The 9981-nt window shown below is 40.9% G+C and overlaps 1 protein-coding gene across 1 annotated transcript; it reads right to left on the bottom strand.

Annotated features, from left to right (window-relative positions):
- Positions 1–5416: 5416 nt before the first annotated feature.
- Positions 5417–9316, bottom strand: LOC128440562 (zona pellucida-like domain-containing protein 1). Its single transcript, XM_053423311.1, has 9 exons — positions 9233–9316; positions 8349–8533; positions 8175–8247; positions 7941–8031; positions 6919–7006; positions 6429–6597; positions 6231–6333; positions 5725–5745; positions 5417–5553 (listed from the first exon to the last, which is right to left on the bottom strand). Exons 1-9 carry the CDS (start codon positions 9314–9316, stop codon positions 5417–5419), a joined length of 951 nt encoding a protein of 316 aa, XP_053279286.1.
- Between the last annotated feature and the right edge of the window lie 665 nt (positions 9317–9981).

Below are 9981 nucleotides of genomic sequence, written 5' to 3'. Positions count from 1 at the left end.
CTTTAGCAATCAGAGTTCCTGATTGCGTTCATTTAGAGCCAAAGAGCTTGTCACATTTCACATTTCAAAATCCCTGTCCTTATTTTAATAATAATAATTCAAACTTTTGTCACTCTCATTCAAATGTTTCATCACAACTAATTACATTGTTGGCATTTAGCTGAACTCGCTCGGATCTGATTGGCTCCAAGTTTTATTCTCTATCATTAAATTTAAAAACAGTCCAGTTTTTTTTTCACTTGCTGGAGTTGAATGCCTGACTCCGAATCTCCACAGCAACTGACTTATTTTAGAAAATCTATGCTTATCACAGGATTAAGCTCTCGTACTCACACATCACAAGTTGCGCTTCAAGCTACACGCCAATCAAACTGTTTTCAGGATCAGCTCAAACTGTCTTCCCTTCTTTTGAGTTGTCTGTATGCCTTAGATTCTGCAGTGATCAATGAGTGGAAATAATCTTCCCTTGTAAGACATTCTCGGTCAAGTGGGCACCGGCACAGTTTGCTGAAACGGCCCCTGAAGGCTCAACAGTGTGTTCTGGTGTCCTACATTCACCCTTGTCCACTCCCACTCTCCACACTAATTGGACCAACCCTGCAGCCCCTTCACACACACAGTGCTGATACTACACTTTGGACATATGCTGCCTTCATTCACACGCTGCGTCTATATGTAACACATAAATACCAGCTGCTGACTGAAAAGACCTTGTCAAGGCCTTGATGGAATTGCCAGAATGCTGCGATTGAGGACGAGAATGAAGTTGTGATTTAATCTATATTAATTTATCTTTGCAGTCCAACACTACCAAACATCTCCTCAAGGCAAGTTCATCCATCTCTGTGTTTTTCTTTCTTTAAGATAGACAGTTTTTTGCACAACACATTTCTGGTAGTTAAGGTAATGTAGTGTTGATGTGACAAAAGATGTTATTTGTAGGACCTGCACTCAAGTTTAACTGTAAAAGATGCTCAACGTTTTGTATGTAAACCAGGTGACAGACCCATCTTCTAATATTCTCCATTAAAATGACATATAACCTACAACCCTATGACTTTATTCTCCACAACCTTTTGAATCCCCCCCACCCCACCCATCTTTATTTACTGTAATATTACAACTTTTTCTTGTGATATTAGGACTTTACCCTTAAAATCTTGTTTTCCCTTTAAGTGACCAGTATACTTCATTTTAATGCAGCAACTTTTAACAGGGAAATCATATCCTGGCTATTCTGGTGCCGTGTAGAAATGTTGGGAACAAATAAGTTAAATTGCCTGTTTTTTATTCAATTAATTAGTCCTGCTTGTCCCAACCTGATGCCAAATGACCCCGTCTGCACCTCCACCACCACCAGTGGAGATTTATGTGGGTTAGTAGTAACTCATCTAGCCTGGAGCCATTAGCCTCAAGCAGACATGACGAGCACTGGTCTGCTAAACTCACTTCTTTGTAACTGCACACCAACGGATCTTTTACATTCCAGACACGTAGTCTTCCACACCTTTTTATTTACAGTCCGTGTCATGGATGCTGACTCAAGTGACATCATATGGGGTAATTTATCAGACAGCTAGCTTTCACGCACAGTACAAGCCTGTCAAGTCAACATGTGCTCGATCAATGCAGTTTTCCTTAAAATCTTGGCTGAACAACAAAAAGTTGCTGATATAAAACATTCAGTTAAGCTTGCAGTTTCCTCCTTGTTTTTAGAAAAAATCTGACTTTACATGATGAAAAGATCAACACAATGCTCATGTGTCCGCAAGATGAAGCTAGGAGACAATTAGGTAAAGGCTAAAAGCTAAAAGCACAATGGAAATGGAGACTGGGAAAAAACTTGCCAAACTCTGTCCAAAGGTAAGAAAATCTTCTCCCTCTGAAGCCCCACAAAAAACTTGTAGGAAAGTTAAGTTGGAATTTAGCTTAATTAGTTTACTTTATCTTAGCTTAACTTCACATAAAGGGAAAATGGGGGAGCACCTAGCCTGACTAACTCTTCACCCAACTCTGACAACCAGTACCTCTGAGGCTACCAAATAACTAAATTTAATATTTATGAGCTTAAGTTAGCATTTAGCTTAGCTTGACATGTTTTAACGTACGTAGTAGACATGGGGAAACAGCCTGGCTGAAGGGAGGCCACCCACCAGTATCTCTGAAGCCCCTTAATACAACAACAACAACAACAACATATTTTCTCAAAGATAGCTAAAGTGAGGATTTAGCCAGGTTATCTTGGCTTAGTTTGGCTAAACGTCACTTAAGGAGGAGAGACAGCTCGTCTGGCTGGATTTGTACAACACAGATGTCAAAATCTGCCCCTTGAGTAGCTAATGGACTAATTTGCTGATTTAAAAATTCTGAAACTTTGTGTATTTACAGGATTGTGTGTGCTGTGGACTGTTCAAGAATGACCACACAAGATATATTTGTGAGCTTTAAGGGGGTTGATGGGTTTATTGGTACCTTGAGACAGAGCCAGACTTCTTTCCAGCCAGACGCTCTAGTGTCCAGCTTGCAGATAGGAAAGTGTCGTCAATCTTCACATCTAAGAAACCAATATTCACAAATCGTGGGATGTGTAAAACACGGGCAAGGAGGTAACAAAGAAAAACTGCCCTCATAGGTCCCTCATTCCTCTGGCTCTGATGTGACGTGATTATGACATTACACTTTGCACAGCTTCCCAGCTTCATTCATTACAAAAGGTTAATGGAACAGCTGGACCCTCCTGCATGACTTTGCCCGCTCAGCAGTCCAGCAGATTGAGTCTTACCTTTATAAAGTTTTTCACTTTTGCCTGCCTTGAACCCATCCCCGGCTTGTTTGCCTTTGTATCACACTATAACATCACATCAGCTCGTTAGCAGAACTGTCACCATTTATTCAAAGACGTCATATTCCAGGAGTCTTCTTATTCATATGCCCGCCCTGAATTACAGCTGGTCCATCAATTTTTCATGATTTAGCTGTCTACTCAACCTTATGTATAGCCTTAAGACAGCCTCATATGCATATTAATTAGAATGGAAATGACAGGACAATTATTCTTTCAGCTGAGGACAAAACAAAACGTTAAGCTGATAAAGGGGAAGAGCAATTTCATCCTCAGAGACAGAATTCATGTCTTCTGCCGAAAATAGCCTCAAATAAACACAGTTCCGATGGCAGCAATACAAATGCCGCTTACGAAAACACGTCTCGAGACATGACTTGATTTAAATGTGATGAGATACAATAAAATATGCATCGTCAAGAGCAGCAAGTGCAATATACAGATTTTGGACTCTGTTTTCCCCACAGCTATTAACATTGTAGAGGGCAACACAGCTGGCTCCAAAGGTTAATGTCCACGCCATTAGAGAGCGACAGAGCGTGCGTTTATCCCTGTTTTTTAATTAAATTACACACAACTCACAAAGGGTGATTTATCCTGAACATACAGTCACTGCAGTTCTAATGGAGCGCCAGTTCCCAGCCCAGCTGATTTATCCCCCTTGTGTTTCAAAGTGGGTCGTCTTGTCATGGAGTTTGTCATGGCCTACTTAACAGAACAGGAACTCGTGATTAGATCATTTGTCTGGCCGGGTGATTGCTTTGCTCGTTGTATTTTATGGTGTACATGAGATGACATCTGGCTTTTCATCGTCCAGCGACCACATAAATATGAGAAGTAGCGGCGACTTGTGAACTTTCCATCCCTTCGCGGAGCTGATATATAACTGAGGTTTGAAGAGAAATACGCTTGCGGTGATGTCAGAGCAAAAATATTCATTTAATCCTGATTGATTCAAAACATTTAGAAATTAATATCTTGATTCTAATGCAGTATTTATGGTAATTTCTTGATGCTTAACAATCTACAGTACTAATTAAATTACTTAAGTAATGGCACTCTGCAGGTGCTTAGTGAAAGTCCCTGTGAAAATATAAAATAAAAAAAATGGTGATTAGACACCCTCTAGTGGAGGATCATTACAAAAACATGACTCCACAAACCCCAGCACAATTTTTGTTTTATCCTTTGGCTTCAAGGCTCAAAGGGGAAGCAGCTTCGTGAAAACATGAATTTGAAATACTGCAATTCATATTGAACAGCTCCACTTTTTGTACCATCTACATTCCTCCAGTCATAAAACAACACGGGGGGTTCGTGTGTCAGATATACTGACTTCTTGTGAACTCAAATGAAGATGAGGAAAATCTTCTTGTGTCTGCGGAATCGTTTCATGTGGACTGTGAAACGCTCTCTGTGACATGGGCGCTCACAGCACGCACAGTTTAGAGTTTTGAGTGTCTAGTGTTAGAAGACACAACCTCTTGTTTCGTATCCTCCAAGCTTTAATAGGAATAATGCATGCGTGACAAAAACAAATGACACAAAAATACACACAGCAGACATCATTGACTCTGTGGAAATGGACATAGTTTCTCAGAACAGTTGCCATATTACATGATACATTATTTCAAGCATAACAACTAAGTAACCCCCCGATATTATGCAGTCTTGAATACATCATCCAAACAAGTAATATCTGCAAATAAATAACTAAATGCACCTTCTCATTCTGTTGTTATCGATAATTTTGATATGATCTCATTTTAATTCAGCCATGGAGTCTGTATGAGCAGCAGGATGCTGAGTAATGTCTCTAAAATTCAATCCATTATACATGAATTTTCTACATGCAACATGCAACACGTCCACTCTGGCTCGCCCAACAATAAAAAACAAATCTATGCTGCTCGTCAAACCATCAGAAGTAGGAATGTGAAATCCACTTTCTGTGTTATTCAGGTTCAGGATTCATTCACAGATTTATGGATGTGTGTGTCCAAAAAAGAAAGAAAGTCTGAGTACATGAATCAAAGAATATTTGCATACTGACAATAAATCAAATATTATGTGAGACAGAAATGTAAAGAATCACATTTTTCACCATCCATATATTTTATTCTTTTTTCACGGCAGCTGCCAGAGGAAAAGTCAAATATGGTAATATGTGCTTGACAAGAAGAATGATGCTTCTCTCGTGTCTGTGTCTTATCACTGTGCGTAAAGACAGACCCTGGCTCGCCAAGCAATATATCTTCTTTTTCAAATTATTACGGAAAACAAATCTGAAGGCGGACAGTTTGCTGTCAATGAGGAGTTTTGTATTCTCTCTTTTATTTTCTGTCTTTTCTTCTCTTTCATCACCGTAATGGGTGCATTATACAGACGTCACCTTCCATAACTTGTGGCAGTCTGTGAAAGGTCGGACAGAAACATTAAGTGCTCCAATCAATAGTTTGATTCAGTACATCAGAGGCCTACATACATACATTAATGCACCTCCACCAGCTTGTGAATGTCACCCTGTCAAACTCATTATGTCATTTAGCCTCTCATCAGCATTACGGGCGGCTGCTAGCGTAGCCGCTTCATCTTTCGATAAAAAGATGCCGCCATGAAAATGGCCGTCACCCCTATCACAATGAGGACGGCCACAGCAATTCCCAGGCTGACAGACGCGCCCTTGCCATCGGTCTGGGGACCGGTGAGCGCTGTGCTCAAATGAGAGTGATACCATTACGGGATGCTTAATTCCAGCAGGATAAAAATATAATGTTATGACTGCAGATAAGAAGTGATTTCATTTCTGTAGGAATCTAATTAGTAGAACATTTGTGAATGGCTGTTCTCATGGCAATCAGTTCCATAAATCCCATACTTACCCTCGTCTTTGGGGAGAAAGGCTGCAAGGAAGACAAAGAAAGGTCAGCATTTCGTTCTGAGGGACCATTTAATTTCATATTTTCCAAAATATTATATTTCCCAAAGATATTTGAGAAATAAACTAATTATAGTGAGCAATAGAGTAAAAGCAGAGGAGAGCAGACAAACTGCACTTAGCTGAGTTTTTCAGATTCTAGACGATTAAAAACAGATTGAAAGTAGTCGGACTATTTTTCTATTGATAAACTTTCCCGTGAAGTAGTTCCTATGATTACTCCCTAATCTGTGTGTTAAAGTGCTCATGTTTTGGCTATTTACATGTTCACAATTTCAGACTGCCGATCATGGCCACCTGATGTTTTCCTCTCTGTATGTGACTCGCTCTGCATTGGGGAGTTCACTTGATGATGTCTGAGAAGTATCTCAAGGGAACTGACCGTGGATCTTTTGTCTGACTCTTTTGAGACCTCATTTGCACAGAGATAAGGACACATGGAGGACTCACAGCTCTCCGTCTTGGCCCTTATAGCCACTGTGAGCACGAACAGCTCAGTGATGCTGTCCTGGACGACCGTGGTCTCCACGCTCCTCTTCTTCCTGCTGCATCTCTGTGGATCAGAGCGGGCCGACAGACTTTGAGTTAAGGAGGATCTGGCTGGAACTGGACACTTCTGCTTGAAATGCATGAGGTGCCCTCCTGTACCTTGAAGGAGCTGCAGGTGCTGCGCTCACAGAGCCGGGTGATGCAGTGCAGATAGTAGGTGGAGATGGTCTGGTTCTGCTGCTCGATGAAGCGGAACGCCGGGAAGTAGAAGCGGGCCTTTTGGCTATCGCCGTTCTCCAGCACGGTGGTCAGCTGATCTACGGAGCACCTTTTAATAAAAGGCGTACCTCACAAGTGCCCCATTTGCACATCAAACGGATACATACAATCAGTGTATTAATGATAGAAAGGCAGGGAGTTGAAATCCAGAGTTGGGCTCCCTTTGAATCTAGAGGTAGCTGTGGTTTACTCATTACACGGACCACAGGAAAACCTGCAGGTATGTGTGAAAGGTTTAAATTTAAAGCTGGACTGCTGGACCGAGAGACAGAACTCATTGTCAGGGCTTGACGGACTGGAAGAAATGTACAACGAAAGGAAGAAAGCTCAGACTTTAAGCTCAATGTTTTAAAGTGTTTTTGTGACTTACGAGACAAACAGATTAAAGGAGGTGTCGTTGGAGGGCAGCGGAGACACTGAGGCGTAACATCGGTCCAGAAGCACGAAGTACCTGTGGGGACACAATGAGGTCCCCAGCACCGAGTCAGAGACTCCAGGTCACAGGTGAAATCCTCAGATTTACAGTCTATTACCACAGTCCAGTGGGTGGAGACTAGAGGAGATGGAAAACGTGTTTTTATGAAGCTATCAATCACCTGTCAGTTCCCATGGATTTATCAAACTGCTAAGAATTAAATCTTCTAATTTAGAGAAACAATAAAGTAAAGACATTAGATTGAAAGTGCTTTTCATATTTAGCCTTACAACAACTAAAATACTATGTTGGTTAAGAGTAGCTCATAAATGACTGCAGTGCAGGAACAGAGGTGATCACACAACAGCTCAGATTTTGGAGAGAATGTACAAAAAATTCAAATTGTAAGTTATAGTTGAAGCGATATGGGATAATGGCTTAATTGTTGTGTAGGAGTGAGTCCACAAAGAACTTTTTAACTCCTGAGTTTTCTCTCTAGAGAAGTTGTGGTAGAAGTGACTTTGAACTTTGGATAATTTAAAGAAACTTCATTGAAAGTTAAACAATGCTGGTTTAAAAATCCTTCGGGTCTCTTTAAATGCCACAAGAGAAATCGAAGGGGTCGTGAGATGATAGGTTTCTATAAATTTTTCTAACTTTATTTCTTTATTTTCTCCATTTAAAAAAATATTAAATAATTCGGACTGAACCTGTTTTGTTCATAAAGCCCCATGAAATGTTTCTTTGGTAGAATTGTTAAAAACTGAAACATGACTTGATTTTCATTTAGTGTTTAAAACTTCTGTTTGTATTTTTGTATGTTTTTAATAGAAAATCATACTCTGAAAAGCTGTAGTTCCTATGTAATTTGTATATTTGGAGTAAAAATTGCAACACTACATCAAATTTGATTACTCAGGTCTGAACCAGACACGGAGCAGGCTGTAGGTGTGATCTAATGCTAACGGTTCTTGATGTCAGGTTGGATGCAGCGACCACCTCGTAGATGTTTGTCCTCAGTGCCACACCGAGAGGGGGCATAGCAAGGGGCTCCGTGTAATTATCATCCTAGCAAAGGAAGAGAGGGATGATATTTAAGAAAACATATAATAAAAGATGTTTCATAATATTAATCTTCTACAGTTACTCATTAAACAAAAGCGTGTAGGTGGGGGAATGTATAGTGTGTGGGAAGTGGTGTAAGGTGGCACCTTGTACAAGGCCATGCTCAGAGTACTGATGAAGCTCCCATTGTTGTCCTGCAGAGCCGTGGTGGAGGAAGAGCTGCGAGGAGAAGGAAGAATGAGATCAGGTTTGTCACGCGAGCGAAACCTGAATGCTGCTAATGTATCTTTTCAACCCACACACCATTATTTCACACTTACACGTCCACCTGGGTGTTGTTGATGAAATACTCCAGAGGATAAGCACACGAGTAGTAGTACTTGAGCTCTGCGTTGTAGGTGATGGTCCCGATGGTTGGGTCGAAGGATCGCACCACCCCGCTGACATTCAGCGTCTGGATGTTGGAGAAGTCGGAGAAGATTCCCGTCCCTGGCTCGCTCGTGGTCTGAGGAATAATTCAGGAGGATCTTGATTATTTAAGAAATGGTTAAAAATAAATGGTGGCCATCGTCTTTCAGCACAGCATGCAGCGGTGATGAAATCACATCAAGAAAGTGGAACAGCTTTTCTAAACTTTCTCCGTCTCCACAGAGAGGATTGCATCCATCTGTGTTACATAAAGTCAAGAGCAGTCTGATTCATCTCGTCTGAAAATCCTCTTATTTCTCCCCTCTCTTCTCTTGCCTCCTCCTCGTGCTCGGCCCAAAACACAGCTTCCCTTTCGGTTTCCTAAACCTGCTCTAATTCTCTTTAGCTGAAGACGAACAAGCCCCATGATCACCTCCACCTTCAAGGGTTGAATTCAGGATACTTTATTGATGCAACACTCACCAAGAAATTATATAAAAAAAATATTGTGCATACATAGGCATATGATAAAAAACGTTATAAAATAAAAGAGTAAAGTAAAAATGTGTATCAAATTTTAAGAAAAAAACACACCTAACCCTAACCAGCACAGTGAATGAAATCAGAAAATCAAATTATACATTTCTCGTCCCTGTTCAAACATCTAGTGTGCTAATTAAATATTTGAACTCAAATCCCTATTGGTTCCCTAAAGGTCTACATCTGAAAAATCCATACTACCCCTCCTGTCTGAAACCAAAATGTGAGAACAAAGGTCTTTACCTGGTCTCCTTGCGTAGACTCCACAGTCGGATAAGCTGAGGGCCTCCCGGCCCACAATACACAGGGAGGTCAGAATAAGGAAGCTGAATAGAGCCATGTCCCCACTCTGCCCTCTGTGGAAAAGCTGAGGCAAACACAACAGAGGTCAGACACAGGAAATACGAAAGAAATCATCTGTAGATCCAGATTATTCCTACAAAGGAAAAAACTTTTTTTAGATGCTTAATCCAGAACTGTCAATCAAGGAATCTCAGTCAGATGTTATCTCGGCCGGGACCTTACCTCCGCGGTCTCTTTGCAGTGGGATGCTGTATATATGGTGAACCTGACCTTGTGTAGTCACAGCACTGTTTTAGGATTGGATGGAAACAAGGTCAATCCCACTTTGCTGGGGCTGCCTCAGTTTGCATGTGAAAAATTCAGTTGTTGTGGCTGAGGTGCCGTGGTCCTCTCCTGGAGGCAAATGATGAAACCCAACACAGTCGCCTTCAAAGTTACATGTCTTTGTGACTTTGTGTCTGAAACGCAGCCCCTGTTTCCTCGATATGAAACTTAATAAAGTGAGGGTATGGATGGTTTGTTGTCACCTGGGACCTCACCCATAATAGATAGAGAAGGAGCTGTTGTCTTGTGAGGTGTTAATGTTAATGTAAACTGGATGACCTTTAATTTAAACATTATCACAAAAAAATTACATGTTTTTTTCTTTTTTCTTTTATCAGTGACATGTTGTTATCAACTTACAGTTTAGTCAGACTGACA

This window comes from Pleuronectes platessa, chromosome 5 (assembly GCF_947347685.1).
Source record: "Pleuronectes platessa chromosome 5, fPlePla1.1, whole genome shotgun sequence".
In the NCBI taxonomy this organism is placed as follows: domain Eukaryota; kingdom Metazoa; phylum Chordata; class Actinopteri; order Pleuronectiformes; family Pleuronectidae; genus Pleuronectes; species Pleuronectes platessa.
The sequence above is the reverse complement of the archived record's forward strand: the minus strand, read 5'-3'. Positions and strand labels throughout refer to the sequence as shown.

What these genes read in the sequence shown, in the direction of transcription:
- LOC128440562 (XM_053423311.1), bottom strand. Translation starts at nt 9,316, where the DNA reads ATGGCTCTATTCAGCTTCCTTATTCTGACCTCCCTGTGTATTGTGGGC. An exon ending in GGTCGCTGCATCCAACCTGA is followed by an intron (nt 7,007 to 7,940) that starts CATCAAGAACCG and finishes CCTCATTGTGTC; the next exon opens with CCCACAGGTACTTCGTGCTT. An exon ending in GCACCTGCAGCTCCTTCAAG is followed by an intron (nt 6,334 to 6,428) that starts GTACAGGAGGGC and finishes TCTGATCCACAG; the next exon opens with AGATGCAGCAGGAAGAAGAG.